The sequence below is a fragment of the Thunnus thynnus genome, chromosome 4, assembly GCF_963924715.1.
Source record: "Thunnus thynnus chromosome 4, fThuThy2.1, whole genome shotgun sequence".
Taxonomy (NCBI): domain Eukaryota; kingdom Metazoa; phylum Chordata; class Actinopteri; order Scombriformes; family Scombridae; genus Thunnus; species Thunnus thynnus.
The window spans coordinates 26,916,796-26,939,361 of NC_089520.1; the positions used below are offsets into that span (position 1 = coordinate 26,916,796).

The following is a 22,566-nucleotide window of genomic DNA, read 5'->3' on the forward strand; positions in this document are numbered from 1 at the left end:
TTGCTGTGGCCAATCCCTGCCTGTCTCCATGGCAAACATTCCTCAACAAATAACCGAAGAGGACTCGGCTTTTTCCGACTGGAGTCGGAATCAGAGCCGAGAGCCCCTGACTGTTACGCGCTACACATCAATCGTGTCTTGGCTTGCGGTTTGAGATTGTTTACATCCAATCAAACAAGTAAGAAAGAAAGTGGCCCACTGCAGAAATGGACACCGCTAATCAGGTCAGTAAATGAACGTATAGCAAGAACATTTTGACTCGGAGAAATGTGTAATTGTCTGCTAAATTGGCCAATGTTTCGTTAATTGGTAATGGAAATGAGAACGTCTTTATCCTCCCTCTGTGTCCTTACGCAGCTTGCATCTGTGGGGACATTTCAAGTGCTTAAATTACCTCTGGGATTTATCCGTGTTTTGGAATGGGTGAGTTGCAACTTTAATTGTTTTGCTTGCAGTAACTTAATCATGCAGTGTAAATACACCAATAAATTACATAATGTAGTATGTATGTATTCAATATGATGAATGTGATTTACAAAGCAATGATGCCCACATTTCTCACGTTGAGCAAACATCTGGTTTCTGCAGCTCACTGGTGCAACTTAAACTTCATCGCATCTGTTGGGTTGTGGCGACTGAATTTTTTATGAGGAACCTTAACCCGCAATCAGCTCGGCAATGATCCATTTCACCGTGACTAAATGGCTCAAGTTTATGCAAGGATTTATTGCTCTGTGAGAACTACATGCCAGGGGAAACCGCTGTGTGGCTTTTCAATCATGCGTATTTTGGATGTGTCGTGCCAATCCCGTGCGCTTTGCGCCAGTCCAGAAAAAAAGCCCCATTTTACCCCAAGTGAAATGATAACAGGAACCCACAATAAGAACTGGGTGTCCTAGCTTTGACTGAATCAAAGCTTCACTACCTCTTTCTGTCTGGGTGTCGTTTGTGGTCTCCTGTTTACTGTACAGTGCAGAGAAGCCTAAAGGCAAAAACAGATAAATGATTTTCTTTTATGTGAGTTTGGAGAAATTATTGCAGCCATGAGGATGTTCAGCTTATGCACAGATAGGATGTGTGTTTGAGTGCATGTGTGTGTGTGTGTGTGTGTGCGCGCGCGCGTGTGTGCTTGTCTTTCCCACTTTTATAAATGCCATCAAACATGCAGAGAATCCTCAAGCAGCAGAGCACGTCCCTGCTCCATGAAAAAAATTCAATCCAAATAAAAACAATTTTTTTTTTGACATGCAAAGGAAGTGAACCTCATTCAAACTCTCCTTTCGTCAGACACGTGACATTTTAGCTGAGATAAGGCAGATGTCTATCAGCGAGGTGAGTTCCAGAGTGCGTCCCTCTCAGCTGTTTGTGTGTGACCAGATTCACTGTGATATTTGTGGGCCAGAGCCAAAGACCAAGCAGATGATCCAAAGCACCATCTGTATGATGAAGATAACACTCTGTCATAGCTCCCTCTGTGTGTCTTCTTGTGAGTGTGTGTGTGTGTGTGTGTGTGTGTGTGTGTGTGTGTGTGGCAGAGGGCAGCATGTGTGATTGTGTGAGCATGACTGCACACCGTCCTGTGATCCACTGATCACCTGGTAGTGTTCGCTCAGATGTAATCACACAATCTTATGCAAGCTACAGTTCATTTAGAAATGTTCCTCCTCACCCTCTCACTCAGACACGTACACACAAACCAACACTATTATGAAAGTGACCTTTTCCTTGCTGTGCCTTTTTTTCTCCCTCATTCACTCCTCAACTTCTCTGCTGGCCAGTGGGTTCATAAAAATACAAACGATTCAAATTACGACCCAGGTATTCTGATTTATTCTGCAGCAGTGGTGTAATTGTGTTTCAGCTGTTTCTCTCTGATACCAGAATGGAAAGGAATCTCCATGATCTCAATGTAGCTTCAGCTACATCACAGTTGGTGTCAAAATTATCTCACTTTTTCTGCTTCCATCTGGAGTCCTCATTTGGCCCTCAATTACACTCTGACTCCAGCTCAGTTGTGCTTCAGCCTCAGGAGACTCTGACAGGTACAGATGTCGCATATGATGTTGTTTTCAGAGTTAAATGACATGTAGCTCATTCTCTTCTGTCTGTGCACAAAACTGCTGAGAGGAACTTTAACGAGGGGTACCACACTTCATAAATCTCTAATCCCAAAGTAATGACTTAATTGTAGACAAATTTCTGAATTCATTCTAAAATATAATGTGCAGAGGTATATTACTGCCAACTAATTTAACTATAATTAAAAAGTCAAAATAAAACCTAATTAAATAGCCAAAATTATCCGTCTAGTTGAACACCATGTTTTTCTGTTTTGATGGTGCAGTTTCATATTTCTAACTACAAAGACAGCCCAGCAATTGTCATGAGAACAGATGTACTGTATGTATGCATGTATGTATATATTCATACATGTATATACAGTATGTATGTTTATTAATGTATAAATTCATTTTTGTAGCTGGGGAAAATCTTGAGGAAGTGTGTTGTACAATGTTGGGTATGGTGAGGACATTTGTGGTTTGATGTGTTGCGTACAGCAATTTAACACAAATATTAAGTAAAATTAAAGAGTTATTCTGTTGGCATTTGGAAAATACAGTTCACAGGTCTACGACTTAACATAGATTTATAAGCACGTTTATTACTCCGAGTGTTTATGAATTACTCTCAGACCAAACACAACAACCAATTTGGAGATTTAGGACCCTTAAATGTTTCTTGAATATGGCCCCTGTTGTTTTTTAGACTGCCATTCAAACAACAACTTCCTTCCAATCTTAAATGCATTCATCTGAAATTAGACTGACACCTCAACCACTTGTGAAAAGTCTGTAAAACCATGAAAATGATGTCAGCCACAGTATTTTCTATGTTCACGACAATCATGCTTCATTATGGAAAAGGCCTAGAGTGAATTTCTTTGTACATTATGACACCAGTGGAAACACATGTTTGTCAGTTTGGTTTGTTTATGCCCCCAGGCAGTAAAGGCTTTTGTTGGGGCAGCGACTGACATTTACTTTGCTAATAATAATGAACCCTTCATTGTATGGCTGATTGGTCATGGGGACAAACAGAAGGTTGTTTAAAGGTTGTGTTAACGTTAGTCGAGATAGTTGCAGGAGACAAGTAGGTTTCCTACATCTTCAGTCAGCACTGGGCCTGTACAAGGATGAAACAAATTCATAATCAGCCATGTCTGCAGGAGATTCTAGAGGATGGTTTCACGACTCAGTGTGTGTGTGTGTGTGTGTGTGTGTGTGTGTGTGTGTGTGTGTGTGTGTGTGCATGCTAGCAGGCTCTTGGCCTGTTTGGCACACTGTCAGTTGCTGGCATATTCTGCTCCAAACAGCTGTAAGGTCCCCTCCTCTCCACCATGGACCAACTCAAGCAGAAGCTGTCCTTTGAGATGTGCCCAAACTCCTCACTGCATGTGTGTGTGTGAGTGTGTGCGTCTTTGTGTGTTTGTGTGTGTGCGAGAGAGATGGAAGGAGGAAGAGAGCAAAATTGTACAGTTGATTGAGCACATGATGCAAATGATATACATGCATTTTTTTTAATGCGCTGAAGCGTCATCATGGCTGTATCATCTCACACGCTGCAGTTTTACAGTATCAACTTAGTCGCTGGCTGTTTTTTGCAGCAAAACTTAAGCTGATGAGTCACAAAGAATGAGTGCATCATTAGAGTCATTCTATGTGTAAGGGTCCTCCTCTCATCCAAAACAAAGGACTAACCCACTGTCCTGTGATGTCATCTTCAGGACTTTACTGTATGCTGGTTTAGCTTGCCCTGCGGTGGACAGTTCAGTGTGTGCTTGTGTGTGCCAGATAAGCCTGTGCCACAGTAGAAGGTTATGTGTCACAAGGGTTTCATCTATTAATTGAGCTTCTCAGAGTATTCACTACTAAATAAAACATACTTTTGATATCAATCAAGTTATCATCTCTGATTGGGGTGTAACCTCTTCTGCTGAAGGTCACTTGTGCCTACACTGTTTGGCTGTATCAAGTCCCATGGTGAGTTTCAACCAATTAATGATAGAATGGTAGCAATAACAGAATATGTTCCAGCAAGAAATAAAAATCTGTTTCAGTATATGTTAAACTGTCATAGAGTGTAAGTTAATACAGAAGAATAACTGAATATAAATATAAGAATATATGACTATTCAGTCTCCTTATATTTTATATAAGGGAACTGAATAACATTGAAAGTTGTGTACAATTATCAAAATTCATAGTGACATTAAGTACCACATGCATACACATAAGAAAATGTATCTAGTTATCTAGTTATGTAACTAGTTATTGTTATAATAACAAATGAATAATCATAATTAATTAGAAAAGAATTGATAATGAAAATCAACATAACATCCAGCCCCACTGACATCTGTCTTCTTTACAAAGCTCTACATGTCCTCTTGCTCAGGAATAATTTAGAAGTTTATATTTTTGTAAAATGTAGCCTGAAAGTGAAGGACAGTCAAACTCATAAACAAGAAAAATACACATGCAGATTTGCTATACTACTATAACTGTACACGTGCTGCTGTAGACAAATGAAGGCAAATCTGCCATTAATATACAGTATGTTGGCTACTGTAATAAAAAACTATTATTAGGTTCATCCTAAATAAGCATAAAATCAAAATCCTTCTCTGATTAGGACTCTAATCTAAACACTCAAATCAGCACTATTCATTTTCACTGGGAAATTGGGCCAAAATTAGTCTGTAGTTATGCAAATACAGCAAAGACACCAGAGATTCAACGGATCAGAAAAGCACTGGTATTGACAAAATTGGATGTATCTTTGGAAAAAAAACTCTCTCACTTCACTCTCTTTCTCATTTTTGTTTCTCTTTTCACCTCTCTCTCTCTCTCTCTCTCTATCTCTCTCTCTCTCTCTCTCTCTCTCCCTGTCTCTCTGTATCTCTCTCTGCCTTTTAGTCCATCACATTTTGTGTTATTTCTTCATTGACCTATCACCTTGATAATGTGTAACAGTGCAAGCTTTGACAGAGTGCTGCACAATGTTCATAAAAAACATTTGTACAGGGACATAGACGCACACACACAGGCACGCATCCATGCACTCACACACACACCAAAGGAAAACAAGTGAAAGAGTGAACGGAGGGAGATGTAGAGAGACTGGCAACAGCTGCTAACAGATATCGCAAGAGACTAGCCAGGTCAAAGATCTGTTTTTCAGCACTGAAATACCTCAGTTCCTAATGACAAGGGGTCGTGAGGATAGAGGAGAACATTACACCTATTTTGAACACTTCAAGAGACTGGTGTAGGGTTTACAGTATCAGTTAAATATACACATCTCAGTTTCATAGAATTGGCTTTGGTTAAGCAGGTGAATTAGAGCACCAAAAACATCACTGGTCTTTCTGTAAATCATTATCAGATTGTAACAGGTATAATGTTTGCAAAACAAAAAAAAAACATGTTTATAATAACTGTTAAAAATGTTCCCTGATATCTATCAGTCAATATAGTTTACAAAAGTCTGACAGTCTGTAATGTCAGATATTAGAAAAGTTTTATGTCTGGTGTCTCCTCCTCACTCAACTCTGCAAAAACTCATATGGAATTAGATGCTTATTTAGTTAATATATGTTGATATTCTGCTGGTATTAATAGAATGTAATTCAACGAAGACTGGGTTTTGTAATGTGCAACATTTGCACAAAAGATCATCACTCTTTTTCCTCTGGATGTTTGTTTGAAATGCTAATAGTTTGAAATGCTAAAAATAAATAATGCAAATAAATCTTACAACTCTAAGATATTCCTACTTGCATCACAAGTATGATTGACAGTCCGCTGTTTATGCACAGTTTGTTTGTACGAGGCTCGAGGTTGTGATGCCTTCAAAGAGAACAATATGGTTATTCACACCACACATAGCCATTTTCAGGCTAATCCCCAAGTAGGCACAAAATCCATCCAGGCCTACAGCACCATGTGTGCATGTTAGAGGATGGCTCATTATTTATAGTCCAACAAATAAAGCAAAATTTAAAGCAAGCAAATGAATGCAGATATGATCTTTTTCACTATTTCAAAATCACTGGTGGAGGGTTATACTAGTTATTACATTAAATGAACCAGATCTCTTTCACTCATTACAGGAGTTTGAACCTTGTGTTGTTTCTTTGCAAATGAATAAGAATTGGTCAGTTCTGTGTAACACTAAAACATTTCCACTGGTGTGGTTTTAGAATAAGCTTAGTGTGGTTGTGGTAGCTGGTAAGCTCCTGGATCTGACGTGGCCTTTCCTGACCCATCAGGTCAGAGCTGGACCTCTGTTTCTCTCTTGACCTTGAGACGACGGTCCGCCATCTGTGACTCAGACAGGGAAAGGTTAGCCTGTCTTCTCCTGTTGGAGGACATATCTACTCAAACAAGACATCCTAAACACACAGAAACACAGGTGTTGAGACCGTGTGTAGACATACACAGACAAGACTGAGAGTAATGGAAAACAACTAAGACACTCAAACAGTGCATACATACATGTCACACCATATTAAGCTGTCTTGTCTACATACTGAAATAAAATTAAAATATAAAAGCAGGTGAATTTCATGCATTTTTAAAGAGAATTAATTTTGGATACAGTATAGCTTATTGTTAATAAACACTAACTGAAATTTCTGGTGGTCTGGAGGACAAGAACAACTGGAGATCGACTCTGAGATGTCACACACGCACCAAAACACTCAAAGAGATGGAGCAGGGTAATGTTTACAAACTTACAGGCGGCTACCAGAATGTATCCCTCCACCACGGCTCAGCAAGTAACGTCATTCTGCAGAAGCAAAAAGGGAGAATTTCATACTAAACAGACTGTAACTTTGGAAGATACTGACTTGACTTACTTCAGACTGCTAAAGCATCATTGCATTCCAGGAGAATAGCTTCAGGGTCAGTATAGTTAGTAGGAATCGTTACTTTGACCAAGATATATTCCACGTACGTAGGATATATCAGTATTGCATTAAGACAGACTTGAAAAAACCCAAACCCACCTTTTAACACTACCTGAAACATTGACTGTCTGTCTGGAAGATGCCATTGCATTTTTTTTTCGCTACCTCATTGACCTCCAGAGAGATCAGAGAAGCCAACCACAACCACAGGAGCTGAAGTCCTTCTGTTCCTCTCATAACTGTCTGTCTGCTGATTAAAGAGTCCAATAGCCCAACCTAGCCCTACACTGTAGACCTCCTTCTTCAGCTTTCTTTACGGTTCTTGGCCTGCTGCCATGACAGGCAGCGATTCGCTGGCAACAACTCTGAGTAGCTGCTTCCTCAGTGGAAGCTCCACATCCTACATGTCCCACATTCACTCGTACATTAATACTACACTCATTTAATCCTCAAATAGAACCCTGGTCCTCAACCTGGACATCTAATATCCCCTCGCCTTAGTAAAGACTGAAGAACAGTCACAACTGAGGATGATTTTCTTCATCTTCAGATTCTTCTTAAGACACACACACACAGTGGGGTTGTATTACATTTCTGCTGGGTGCCCTCAGCTTAATAAGTGCAGTGACTGTCACCGCAGGGCACAGGGGCCGGGTTCCAGCTAGGTCACCTGACTAAGTAGCCATGGAAACCCCATGGGGAGAAGAGGAGCACCAAGAAGGGACAGTGTTACAAAAATAAATGGAGGTTTTCTGCCTGCTTGTGGTCAGTCGAGCTTACAGAGAGAGAGAGAGAGCAGAGAGATCGGGGGAAAGATGAATCTGCGCTGTGCAGGGCGCAAAGCACTAAGGGATTAGCCGCCGCTAAATGAGCTACTGATTTTGTTCTGTGGTGCTTCTACTGGAGCAAAGATCAGCTTTTAGATGGATGTCACTTCTTTGTGTATCTGTTGTCAGTGAAGTAGTGGGGTTTTCTAACTAATTTAGCAGCTAAGATCCAGATCATTAGAGAGTTAACACATTTGTTCAGTGAGAAGGAGGAAGAACATGTGATCTTTAAGATGAATTAAAAATGAAAGATCATAGGTGTATTTTCATATTTCAACCCCAGTATGTCATTTAAGGTGATATTTTTCATCACTTGACATTTTGTGTCAAAGTTCAGTTCAAATGTGCATCTCTCTGTTCAGCCCCATGTGCTGCTGTTTCTGATGTGCATTTGTTGTTTTGCTGTAAAATTGCTCATGTTTTCATGCTGGTGGACCGCAACAGTGAGAGCAAGTGAGCAAGTCAGACTGTGTGTGTGTATGCGTGTGTGTGTGTGTGTGTGTGTGTGTGTGTGTGTGTGTGTGTGTGGAGTGTGGCTAATGCTTCTGCCTGAGTGGAGAGATATTTTTACTCTTCATTCACATACATAGGCTATACAGTACATTGCCTGCTTACATCCCGGTCCTCTGATAAACAAACACATGCACAGCGAGGTTACACACATTCTGAGGCACACAAGCAGCCATGCGCAAACGTAGACATATAAATGAATGGAAATGCGGTATGAATACACAAACATGAATACACAAACATGAATACAATTTTATCATCATACACAGGTTTGTACATGCGCAGGAGCATATTACATGAACTAAGATCATCAGCCTAAAGATAGCAAAGAGCACCAAAGCAGAAGAGAAATGATAACATGAGGCACACAAGGGACTTTATTATCTCACTTACTTCTGTGGTTGGTTAAAAATTTCCTCAGAGTGTTTTTTCACATTGCGATTAGAGACACAGTGTCAACAATACACTTGGCATGGACTTAAGAGTTTCTTTACTTCTCTTGTTTTTGAATTTGGAAACTGTAGCCGTTTAACAATACACCCAAATTCCACAATGGCGGCATTTGTGAAGTCCATTATTGGCTCTTTGGCAGTTAGATCCAGAAAAGTCTCTGTGTAATTCTCACTAATGCTGTCTCCATCTCCCCAAGTGCCCGATCAAAGGCATTTAGGCTTCTGTTGTTCCCTCCGTCACAGAGGGAACATTGATCTTGGATCCAGTCATTGATCTTGGATTCACTACATTTTAAGTAATTTCCAGTATTTTCCAACCCTTAAAAGTTAACCAAACTTGCTACCTATTCATCTGCAGTAATAAATATTTATTACTTATGATTTTATTTTCAAGGTAAAGATAGATATTATGTCCTGAAATGCTTTGATTACTTTGTAGGGGTTGTGCAATGTTGATCAGAATTGCAAATTTGTAGTATTGACACAGCTGGGTCCACTCTCATCCATGGACATTTATAGATTTTCCAAGTTGGTCACCAACAAGTCCTACTCTTTGTAAGCAAGCTTTTCCTCCTCAGTCAGCTATACAGAGCAGTGGCTGCAGGAATGCCACTAGTTTCTAGATCCACCTCCATTTTTTGTCTTTCCTCTTCCATTTGATTTAGCACCTCATTTGTGTACTCTGGTGGTTGGATTTCCTTGGATGGCAGGAACAAAAACAAAAAACTTTCTCGTTTGCTAGCATGTACACATACTGAATAGATAGCAATGCACAGCCTCTCACATGAATTTAATAAGCAGCTACTTTGGTTAGCTGCTTAGTTGATCCCTGTGCAGTTAGCCACAAAGGTTATCCATGGCGCTAAACAAAGTTAACATGACACAATTTCCGAATGGCCACAATTCATGATAATACAAAAAATTATTAAAAATACCAGAACTTCCCTTTAAAAACATTTTACATTTACTTTTCTGAAAGTTTTTGTGCTCTCCCTATTCAAATCACTCACTCCATACGATGAGTTTGTACAGTTTACAGGATTGGGTTGCCTTCCTTCCTTAATTCAGTAAATTATAATGGGGAGGAGGGAAACAAATTGAAAGAGATAGGCCTCCCTTTCTCAATCTCTGTCTCACTCTGTTTCATCTTTCTCTTTCTTTCTGTCCTCATAAAGAGTGTCCTAGATTTATTTTCCCTCTCAGTCAGGCAGGGAGAGGGGCTGAACATCTGAGGCATTCTTCTCCTCCTGAGGCAGCCACTTGACATCGCAACGATTCCTATCGACTTGAATAGAGCAGGTGGACGGTGTGCGTGCGTGTGAGTGTTTTTGTGTGTGTGTGTGTGTGGCATCTGTGAGGAGGTTTGCGAAAATGTCAAGTGCAGCTCATCAGTGAATGCACCTTTCAGTTCGTCTGCCACTTAACGTGATCCTCGCCTCCCCATCCGTCGCTTCCTCTGCTGCTCTTAGGATATCACGTACTCTTGTTTTAGCAGCTCCACCATTTGTTGTTCCCTGCTCACATCTCTACTTTCCTCCTCTCACCTTTCTTATTATATTTATTTTACAGTCAAATATTATTCATTTTATCAAGCCACCATTCCTTCAAAATTCTCTACGTGTCTTTCTGTTCATTTATTATCTTTATTCTTTCTCTGTTTGGTTCATCTTTTTACTACACCCTCATTTTCCTGTTCTTCATAACTGAGACTGTGTGTGTTGGGTAGTACAGTAGGTCTGACTGCTGATGGTCAAGCCTGAAGCCAGTGGATCAGTTTCATAATCCTCAGCCAGCCTCCGCTCTTCCACGGTGCTCATGTCTCCATCTGAGCCTCTAACACTGCCTGCGCTATTCTGCTTAGACAGAATTCTTTTTTTTTTAGATTCTTTTTTTGGCATTTTGCCTTTATTTGAGAGTCAGTGTAGTGAGACAGGAAATGAGGGAAGAGAGAGAGGGTGTGACATGCAACAAAGGTTGGTATAGGCCTTAACCATTAGGCCACCATGGCACCCACAGACAGTTCTTGAACTCATATTCAGATTCACTCACCTAAATCTGTAAATGATGTCTCAAGTTACATTTTTTTACGTTTGATTGAAGTGCACATACATCGGTTTAAAATCAAATTAAGGTCTTCCTATGAGTGCTGTGCTCTTCAACGCCATGTAGGTCAGGAGAGAAGAGGGCAAACAGGGAGATGTTTCAGAGCTTTGTTTGCATTTCATACAGTTTTGATTCCTGTGCCCGTGCTCCTCTCTCTTTCTCTCTCTGTTGCTTTCCCTCTCTCTGCCTCTCTTTCGCTCTCTATCTCTTGTTCCCTGAGGAGCCCAGCTGGGAGAGGCAGATAAACACACGGGGGCGTGGGGCTTAGCACCCACCCTCCTTCCACAATGCCATGCTCTCCTGTTCAAAGGACCCAGCCAGAAATGAGAGGGGCTAAACCCAAGCCGAAAATCACAGGGAGAGGAGGCAGCTGCAGGAGAGATCAAGTACATAGACATACATACCGAGAGAGAGAGAGAGAGAGAGAGAGAGAGAGAGAGATGCTTATCTGGGGGTGTTTGGGATAATTTATTCTCCCGCTCTTCTGGTCACTTCCCTTCTTCCATTTATTTGTGCAGATAAGCACATGGCACAGTCTGCATGTACAGTATTTATGAGATCTTTTGGTTGCATATAATTTACATTGATTGGTGAATTTGTGTGTACAGACATGTGAGCACTTTTCTGTGTGTGATTGTGGCCTCAGAACCAAAAGCAGATAAAAGGAGTGAATCACTTAAAACGCTTCACTAAAGGAATTCCTTGCAAAGATTCCCACTGTGCACCATGACAGCCAGGTAAACAGTATACAGCCTCCACCTGAGACCTGAAGCTGCAAGAAACAAGTGGAAAAATGCTGTGTGATAAACTGAAGGCTTTGATTTGGGCTGATCTAACCCAGCCAAACCACGCTTAGCCCTTTGTGACCCAGATTATCCTTTGCAAAGCATCACCTGGTATTGTGCAATTATGCCCCTGTGAGGAGGTTCAAAACATACAGTTCAAAATATCCAACAGTAGCCATTAATGTGAAGGAAAAGACTGCAAATTCTGATCTTTTTATATCTGTAGAAATCTTTTTGATTGTGTGCATGTGGGTCTGAATATATGTTGCTGCTACTTTATCAGCTGTGATAATGCTATGATGTAACTATCAAACTGTCAACCAATTATCTCAAACAAGTTGTTACAAAAATCTAATTTTGAGTCCTACAGTAATCTCAGTATAGACACATGGCGCCCAAGAAGCACAGACTTAATAACTGCAGATTCAGTATGGTTGGTTTGTTTTGTCTGAACCACTCTTCATCTGAAAATAACAAGCACTTGAAGGTACCCTACATAGAGAGGTTCATCCTAAACTCAATGCCTGCATTCAGCCACAAGGTGGCATGAACCACCTGATAATGTATTTCAGATAGGGCACTTCAGGCTGCATGAGATGAGTTTAATGGTTAACATGTCTTGGGCCATCCAGTTTCTAACATATCAAAATATATTGATATATTGAAAATATATGCTTCAAAAATCAGTGCTTTTGAACATCAAATGTCAGTAAGGCTGGATTTCCTCTGCCTTAAGAAAATTTGTATTTCTTTGTTTGATTTCATAGATTACCCACATAACCTCACACTGCAATCAGTAAGACCAGGTCTGATGTAGTGTTCATTAAGATCCATACAACAGAGAAGATGTTGATTAAGAAAAAGTCAATTCTGAAAAACAGGCCAATGAGCAGACAGAGGTGACAGTATTTACCCTATAAATGTGCAAATGGAATCAAATCAGTCTAATCAAACTTGATACTGAAGAAAATTTAATCTCCTTTGAAAGACAAACCAAATGGAAACAGAAAAGTCCTCCTTGTAGCATCCTGTGTCTTCCCCCCTGGAAAATCTGATGTGCCACTATAAACATACCACACAGGAAGCCTTGATAAAACTGTGCTTTCTCTGTGATTCATAATATCCTTGCTACCAGAAATATTCATACATACATTTTCTGTTGCAGTTATTTGAATCCTGAAGGCAGAGGAAGTGAGCGTGTTATTTTTGTATGGCTGATATTAAACTTCTATTAGCGTGGAATTAAAGCCTATGTGCTGTTCATATGGGAGACACATTTCCTTGGCAACATGGTGGTTACGCTGACTAACTGGTCTGATTTTTTTCCGAGATGTTATCTCTTTAAACTAAAGACTGCACAAAGAAGATCATTTAAGACCAATTATTCAATAATCACAAGGTCAAATAATATCATTATTATATTACTTTTATAACAGTGAAATCAAACAACATTCAGTATTCAAAAGCTGGGAATGAGTCAATCCAAAAAAGAAAAGTGAGACAAAAAAGTGAGTCTAAGCCAAAAAAAAAAAGATAAAAATGATTAAAAAAAAAGTCAAATAAAACAATCTCAGATGTTTTTTATTATTATTTTAACACTTAAAAGTATCAGATACCAGTATTAAAACATTGAGCAGCCGCTCTAAAACCACAAGCTGCTCAAACGTGTGGCTGGGGAGGAAAAGTCACCAAGCAAAAGATACCCAGATATTTTTATCAAAGCAGAACTAAAACAATATTGGCCTCATAATCGTTAGTTGCCCAAAACACAACTTCAATGGGATGCTCATGTCACTGTGTTTCTTATTGCATGCTAACACTAGTCATGACAAATTGATAACCTAATAGTATATCAGTAATTGCTGCTTTACAGTATTTCTACTCTCAAGGGGTCAAAATCATTGAATGCAGTTTTAAACTGGAAGAAAATTTGTGACATCCTGCGCTGAACATCTTTGAGGCTGTCCAGGATTCATTTTCCATTACCAGTATTTTTCAGTTTTAGTGAAATACACAGGTAGGTGTTGTCTGCATAGTAGTGGAATACTATTATGTTTACGTAGAAGACGTAACTGATAAAGATGTCCATGTTGACTTGTTAGCTGTGCATGTGTATATTAACATACAGTAAGTTTACATATTGCTTAACATTTCAAATGTACACAGCAGGCTCCTGAGCACCTTGACATTATGTATTCTCACATTTTTGGCACATGTTTAACAAATACTACAATGTTCAGTGTATCTTTAGACATAAATGTAAATACTTGCATGAGAAAAACTTGCCCAAACCACAGTTTTAATTCCCATGTAACTGAAGAACATATTCCCAGGATGGCTGTAATATGGCTGAATGATATAATAATGTTGAAATGTATTTAATAGTACCCTCCAGAGGTCACTAATGAGACATCTCATCCCCAGCTGCTGGCAAGCTGCATGTCCAGCTGCCTGTAATATGAGAGAGGGGAGGCTCATGCTAACTAGGCGTCAGGTCTGATTATGGTGATCATGGTTGTGAGAACCCTTGAGGCTATTGAAGCGTTACATGAAAAACTGTGCTGAGAGAGAGAGAATATTAAGGGTGGAGGGTATGTGTGTGTGTTAGAGGGTAGGATGTGTGTTTGCTTCATGTTCATGTTTGTTGATTATAACTAGAGGCCTGTTTATCAGTCTGATCATGACTATGGTTCAGTCTTTTCATTTTTATTCAGGAAATCAAAAAATGTTGACCAGCTGCTGTATGTATTGTAGTACTTGTATGTTGTCCTTCCTAGTCTCACATCTCTCATCTGTCTTTATTGGTTTTACCTTTATTTCTTGAAGAGTGGCATATTATATGGAATGAAATAGTCATATGTATTGTAGCTGTGTATCACTGTATCTGAATGTGTGACAACATTTTGTATGAATATATTAAAATGTGTGAATGTGTAAAAAAGGTTTTGATCAATTGAATTCAAATGTTTGAATGTGTAAAAAATATCTAAACAAATCTCTTTACTAAAGGAAGGAATATCTGTCTGTATGTCTATATGTCCATATGTCTGTGTGTCTGTATGTCCTTCACATATTTCTTGAACCGTTCATCCGATTGACTCCACACTTGGCGGCTGTATGGCTGGGGAACCAAGGGAGTGCAGTGTCAAATTTGGTGCAATTTGGACACATGATATGTTTATGAATAAACTTTGAATGAACTAGCAATCAGCAAGCCACACAGCTCTGTGCAGCGGCAGGGCCGAGCTTCAGGACTCTGCCGACTGACTCCAGCATATCAGGGAGAGACCAGAAATGAGGCGTGACACAAGTCAGAGAAAAGTGCTCTATAAAGAGAAAAGTAGACAGCAAAAACAGAGCTTTTAATCAAGAATGGACACTGAGCTCAGGTCATCCGCATTTTGGAAGCACTCAGAGCCCAGTACACAATGACTGTAGTTACACGCGTAAAACGGAGCAAATACTTCCACGGGTAGTTCAAAACCAGTTTGTCTCATATACTCCGAGACCATGGTGATTGTGAAGCGACACTACAGACAAAGCACAAATCTTTAGAGCAAACACAGCATGAGCAGCATGTTTAGCAGATCAACAGCGAGTGAACTGAGTGTCTACACAGGAGGCATTCAAGTACATGGTTGGGCATAGGTCACCTGTTGCCTCTGGCTTCAGCACTGGCTGTTTGGCTGGGAGGTCCCGGGGCAGAGGGAGAGCATTTGCCAGGCAGCACTTCACCAAAAAGCATGGCATGAGAGGCTTTTGTTCCAATGGTGACAAACTAAATGAAGCCACTAGCAGACTCTTTTGCAGAGAAACGTTAACACCAAGCTCCATTGAAAAAAATACGTCCACATTTTACCTACAAAATGGGTGCCAAATTAAACTAAGCTTCTAACGTTACTTTATTTTCTAAATATCATCCATGTTGCTTGTCCTACACCTACAAACAAGGCCTCTTTTAAATTGTATATTTTTATAATTAGTGTTGTTTAGTTCAGAGTCTCAGAGGCTGAAGAATATTCAGTTCACTATCATGTATGACAAAGAACACGAGCAAATCCTCAGATCTGAGTAGCTGGTACCAGTGATTGTTTAGCATTTTTACTTGAAAAATTATTTAAATGAAGGACTTTAAGTACAGGGACAGAGGCATCAAACGCAGAACACTTTATTTATGTATCATATATTTTGTGTCAATTTTAACAGTTGCTTGCACAGAACTGCTTTTGCTGCATGTCATTAAAAATACTCGTCAATTTTAGAGCTAAGTGGGGAGAGAAGAGCAAATTATCCCCTTCTCCTGTTTGTCAAATGAGGCAGACAAAGCCGTAGCAAAATGTCTCTACTCTACATACAGTTCAATAGTGATGTCTCTTTGGGCCACAATATTGTTGGAGTGGGCAGGAGAGGCGATGACTTAATCACAGTACTGGTAGGGATTGTGTGTGCAGGAAGTGAGAGCATCCCAATATACTTTAACTAACCCACTCTCAAAATCTGAAATGGTAAAGCTGCACTCAAAATTCTCTCTTAACATGTGTGGGTAAGTTTTATAATATAATATATGAAGCTGCTGCTGTTTGTATAATGTGTCTATAATGAATCAACTTGCCTCTTCCTCTTATGCAATCAAGTGTTTTAGCCATGTGTTTCAATCAACTGTAATGTTATTCCACCACTGATGTTCGTAAGATTTTTAGGAATCTTGTGAGAAAAGCCACTGAGATATTTCTTATAGGCTACTGTACAATAAATCAGCATCACTCTGCATCAATCATTAGTCCTGTATGTAGGGTCCAGCCTGTGTCTTAGGTTTTATTATTATTTAGATGAAAAATATATCCCCTACTTGCTCTTTCCTCCCCCCCGCCTTTTATTCTTTTGTCGCCCCCCAACACACACACACACACACACACACACACACACACTACTGTGCTGTCCTCAGGCAGCCTCCTCCAGCCTCTGTTTAGTTATCAGAATGCTTCTTGGAGCCCTGTAGTGTAACAAAGCTGGATTTGATCCTCCTGTCTTCCTTCCATGTGTATGGTCATATTTGCGCCGGTAAGTTCAAGTTTTCATACTGGATATAGCTTTTTGTTGCAAACACTTTGGATATGTGTTCAAACATGTTCAATTTTTTTTTCAGACCAGTGTGATCATTCTTTATGATCCTTGTTTCAATGAACCAATGTTATAATAACATAATTGTCATGTGCTTTACTTCAGTTTTGAAGCCTGTAATAAAAGTTAAGCTGTGAAGTATATATTCATTAAGTTTAGGATTCAGTTCTGTCTATATTTAATTGTAGTTACCTACTGTATATCATTCTCTACCACATTACTAATGCAGTTTGTGTTTGTGTAATCTGTCAGATTACATTTGATGTCAGATTTTATCTATTCATATACTTTATTCTTACAGTCGCCCATATTTTGATGTGTGCATACATACAAAGTTGTCAGAGTTCAGATTTTCCTTTGTCTGTTTGCAGAGTCCTGGGAGAGTCAATGCTTGTATTGTCAGGCCAATTTTAATGGAGCAAATGCTTAAGGAGGAATGTGCATTTCTGTTGTTTTAAATAAGCATGGGGATGAAGTCATCATCAGGTGCCAGTGGAGGGAGCACAGACAGAGATCTCTTTCTCCAGACTCTTTCTCTTTCTCCCTCATTCAGCTAAGACCACACACTCACTACAGCTATTGTAGTCCATGTGCTGATGTGGCCAAAATGCTATCAGCTGGAGTTAAATTGGCTTCATGGCAGAGAAATTGTTGAGATGTCCGTAAGCAAAATGTTTAAATGGTGGGTCTGCTGATTCTCACTATTCACTTATAGGGCTTCGTACTAGAAATTCATTCCAGTTCCAGTTTTAAACTTTATATACCAAAAATCAACTAAGACTGCTTTAATATATTAATCTGTGTGATGGAAAGTTGCAAAACAACCTAGCACATTTTGCATGGTTGGAGATGTTCACTGTAATCCACCTTTGACAGATTTTGATTGGTCATACTTGTCCTGGTTGACAGTGCCAATAAAATCTGCTTAAAACGGTGCCATCACACTGGAATTGACTAATTTCACAGCATGTTTTTATTGTCAGGCATCAGCATAAGATTGTTCAACACAAGTTTTCCAGTGACTGATTAACAGAATCAGCAGGCTTCCACACAACCATCCACTACAACTCTGCCACCTTCTCTGCAATCTAAACATCATTTCAGTTACCTTTCTCTAGTACACAGGATGATAATGTGTATAAAGTTACAGCCTGATACCCATTGCAGATGCCTAATGATAGGTCAAAACATCAAAGCATAAAAGCTCACTCAAACTTTGGTACGTTTCACTTTCATATTGATATCTAACTAAATCCCACACTGATACAGATTACATTGATGCAGATTACATTGTGCCTAAAGTCATAAAACACCATGCAAAAGGGCTGACCTGGCAGAAGATGGGATTTGTTTTTTAACTGTTTTTGCACATTTTGTTGTTTCTGTCAGCAGAAAAAAAAAGTTTGAACCCTGATATGTGGAATTCATTCTGTGTGATATTACAACACTGAAGTCTAGTACATAATATGAGAGACAACATTTCATGAGGATGCAAGACAAAAGGCAAAAGGCAGCATGTACGAGACACATATGTATACAAAATAAGATGATACACACTGAATTAACATCACAACATAATACAGTTTGGGTTTTGCATCAGCCACACTGTGAAGTTTGTGTATCTGTGTGTGAAAGTGGAGAAATACATTAACACTTTAGTGCACAAGTGATCATTTCTAAAGCAGCACAATACTTGAGGGCGTCGTAAAAAACTACAGTAACACAACATGGTAACATGGAGCTGATGCTTCTGTTCTCACAGTTCTCTCCGACTTAGTAACAGTATGTATGTTGAATCAGATAAAGAGGGTCTGTGATGGAAAATGTGGGTCTGATAAACATTGTCGACAGTATCACCTTGTCAGAAGTGGTTGTGTGTGAGTGTACAGTAACTGTGCTGTGCATTAAGTGGTTTATTACCTCAGTTCAAATCAGTTGCAGTGTCGTTGCCATAGTAGGGATCTGATTTTGCTTCTTTTTTTTTTCTTTGCAGCTCTTTGCCATTTTTGCATTTGCAACATGTGGGGGCTACTCTGGGCAGCTGCGGGTTAGCGTGGACTGCATGGAGAAGGCCAGCAGCAACCTCAGCATCGGCATCGACTTTGCGTATCCTTTCAGGTGAGCGGGCTTCATCTCAGCCTGTCTGCATCATTGACCATGTTTGACACTCTGGTGACAGTTCTTTATGTCAATGTTTGATGGCAGGATTAACCAAAAATGAATATTTACAAGCAATGTGATTGCTTCCAGTTAATCAACATAGCTTGATATAAACAGGTCTCTGAAATCAGTTATTTGTTTCAAAGGTAACGCATGTATGTGCATGTGGGACTATTTCTGTCATAAAAAAGTAATTCTAATGAAAGCTTGGTTGTAGAAAGATACGTTGGTGTTGATTTCTTAAAAATGTAACAGAGAAATTTTGTGTTTCCACGCTGGCCATTATAGTGGGGTGACTGAGCTGAGTCTCCACTGCAGCCTCCATATTGATGTAAGATGACAAAAATGAGACAAAAATAAGATGACACTCTCAATTTACCGATTCACACAAGATTAGTAAGGCACAAAAGTTAAAAACACAAAAGAATCCCCACTGTATCACAGTTACCAGGACCTCCTTGAGTAAAATATATCCTAATTAGAGCTACAAACACAATTTTGGATGCATGTGAAGCAGGGGTGCTTGGATTTGACACCTGTGCCTCCTGCTGTGTGTCTGTCAGGTTGTACCAGGTGTCCTTTGAAGCGCCCATATGTGAGGCCACGAGGAGGGAGCGCCTGTTCCTCATTGGAGACTATTCATCCTCAGCAGAGTTTTTCGTCACCATTGCGGTCTTTGCCTTCCTGTATTCCCTTGGTGCCACTATTGTCTACATCTTCTTTCAGAACAAGTACCGCGAAAACAATCGAGGACCGCTCATTGTGAGTACAGTGGCCTATGATCTGGGACAAAGTACGACATTACATAAGATAAATAATATTACCCTCAGTTCTCAATTATCTGTATTCTCTAATGTCAAATATGCTAGATATATCTGTACAAAGCAAGCTATCATGCAACCAAAAGTATTTTTTGGAAAGTACAGACAAAATAATGTTTTCCTCACACTCCTTTATTATTTCTTCATGTTGCTTGACCTATCCATGTCTATACTGTTTGTCTCTTCTCTCTTACATGCCGTCAGGATTTTGTTGTGACTGTGGTGTTTTCCTTCATGTGGCTGGTCAGTTCTTCTGCTTGGGCCAAGGCTCTGTCTGATGTCAAAATAGCCACTGATCCAGATGAGGTGCAGCTCCTCATCTCTGCCTGCAAAGTCCAGACCAACAAGTGCGGTTCTGTGCAGGGACCACGCTGGTCCGGACTCAACACCTCAGTGGTAGGTTACACACTGGGAATAAATAAATTAATAGCTAAGACAAGTCAACATTCAGTTAAAGTGCATTATCACACAGGAAGGGACCACGATGTAAAAATGCTCTGAAGCAAGCTGAGTTTTTTGTAAATTCTGGGAAAGGATAAGTAAGGGGAACCTAAAGAACATAGGAGTTTGTGCTGCTGTATATGGGTATATGGTCAAATGAGATCAGAGAGGTAACCAAGTGCTAGCACATGTAGTGCTTTTTAGGTCAGGGTGAGTACTTTAACATCAGCTCTAGTGTGTACAGGCAGCCAGTGGAGAGAGATCAGAATTAGAGTGGTGTGATCAAACTTTCTGGTTCTGGTTAAGATTCTTGCAGCAGTGTTCTGAGCAAGTTGCAAGCTATTGATAGATGATTGGGGTAAGCCAGAGAACAGTTACAAGAATTACAAAAATCAAGCCTGGAGGAGATGAATGCATGAATCAAAATCTCAGAATCAGATAATGAGAGGAATGGATGGATGCCCACACTTGTTCTCTCTCTGTCTCTTTCTCTCCAGGTCTTTGGGTTCCTCAACTTTGTTCTATGGGCTGGCAACATCTGGTTTGTCTTCAAGGAGACTGGTTGGCACAAGGGTGCTTCAAGGATCACAGGCGGAGCAACTGAGAAACAAGCCGGCACCTTTAACCAGCAGCCCTACAACCAGGGGAGCTTTGACCAGTCAGGGAGCTACAACACCCAGGGAAACCTCGGCCAGCCGTCTGAGTACAGCCCGGTTGGAGGACCTACCTCCTACTCCAATCAAATGTAGCCATGCCTTTTCATTTCCTGTGTGGCACTTCTCCATTTTAAACAGGGCAATCAGGGGTGATAGGGGGTTAATTTTCAACCTCTGCTCAGTTTGTCATCAATGGGTCATAAACACATAAAAAAAGATGGTCATATGAAAGAAGGTGTCAAAGGAAGTAGTTGGAAGTAGTCAGCTGATACAAAGTACACCCATTGTACATACAAGTATTGTTGGGTCTTGTACAAAATGATTACATATAGTCTTTTATTCCTTCTCTTTTAAAGGTGTTGTTTGCTGAATGTTGTACTTCTTGTAGTGACAGTTTCTCTCTCTGTGCTTGGTAATTGACATTCACTGTTTCGACTGGATGTCTTTTTCGAACTGGTTTGCAGTCTGCCGTGAAGTGCTCTATGTTTGTATAATTATTCAAGTTTCTAAAATGGTGTTGACAAGTGCATGATGTGTCTTTATATGCTCTCTGTGAAACTAGTTAAAAAAACAAAAAAAACATGCAATTTATCTATGAAAGTTTACAAAATTCAAACTGCCCAGGCACATTACTTTATTTAGGTGAGTATTATTACCTTATTTTTTAAGCTAACAGGAAGTATATTTTGATAATGGGCATTTCTAATTCAGATATAGATTCATATCATATATATTCAACATACTCTGTTATTTTTGTCACCACAAATATAGTACATTCCAATTCATTTCTGACACTGGTTTTGATAATGTCAGAAAGTTAAAAAAAAAAAAAACTAAAGCAATAACTGCATACTGCCAAATACACTATATAGGGTTTGTGCAAAAACAACAACAACAATAACAACAACAAAAAAACAGTACAGAATGCAACCATTGCAGTATATTGTTTTGGTTTTCCATGGTTTTCATTTCTTTGATGCATCCACACAGATGCAAACAGATCTTTTATTTCATTTTATTTGAATAATGTAAAGAGGAAGATTGTCTCCCTCCTTGTTTACAAATTGCAGATCTTGCTACAAATTACTGTGACTGTTGGCTACTGGAAAAAAACAAGTTTACCTCTCTAAAGCATGTCCAGAGTATCCATTTACATTGCTAAAGCATAGCAAAAAAACACATCTGCACCCCAGTTGTAATAGAAGAATAGTAAATTGTGGGCTCATATCTGTACATAAATCATGGTTCAGGTTTGGACAATTTTAAACAAATCTGTGAAATTCATGTATTGTAAAAATCAAAGGATAATGCTCGGTTGCTGTTTGTTTACATGAATATGACTTGTGCAACCCTGTTTTTTGACCTGCTAAGCATGTGGCTCGCATCAGTGTAATAAAACAGATTGACCATCCATGTATGTATAGCCTGATGTCCATGATAATGTGTACAGGTCCATACACTTGCACCGCAATGAGAGTGATGATGTTTTACAGGCATTTGTGCTAATGCACAAATTTGTCCATAAGTGACATGTCCTCATGTATCTGCTCAGATCTCTTTGTCTGATCTGTGTCAAAATGTGTACTGAAATAGTGAAAAACTAGCTACTTTTCACACACTGAATGATACTGAAAATTTAACCTGGTGTCTGAAACAGCGACAATGTGAAGCCCACAGTGACATTGTCTGATCCTTCTTGTAATCCAAAACAGCAAAG

At 39.6% G+C, this 22,566-nt stretch overlaps 1 protein-coding gene across 1 annotated transcript; it reads left to right on the forward strand.

Annotated features, from left to right (window-relative positions):
* The first annotated feature begins 67 nt into the window (after positions 1 to 67).
* On the forward strand, positions 68 to 22,258 carry synpra (synaptoporin a). The gene is made up of 6 exons (XM_067588021.1): positions 68 to 224; positions 358 to 423; positions 18,765 to 18,889; positions 19,495 to 19,693; positions 19,957 to 20,148; positions 20,691 to 22,258. Exons 1-6 carry the CDS (start codon positions 207 to 209, stop codon positions 20,940 to 20,942), a joined length of 852 nt encoding a protein of 283 aa, XP_067444122.1. The 5' UTR covers positions 68 to 206; the 3' UTR covers positions 20,943 to 22,258.
* Positions 22,259 to 22,566: the final 308 nt, after the last annotated feature.

What these genes read in the sequence shown, in the direction of transcription:
- synpra (XM_067588021.1), top strand. An exon ending in TTATCCGTGTTTTGGAATGG is followed by an intron (nt 424 to 18,764) that starts GTGAGTTGCAAC and finishes TTTTCTTTGCAG; the next exon opens with CTCTTTGCCATTTTTGCATT. An exon ending in ACAATCGAGGACCGCTCATT is followed by an intron (nt 19,694 to 19,956) that starts GTGAGTACAGTG and finishes ACATGCCGTCAG; the next exon opens with GATTTTGTTGTGACTGTGGT.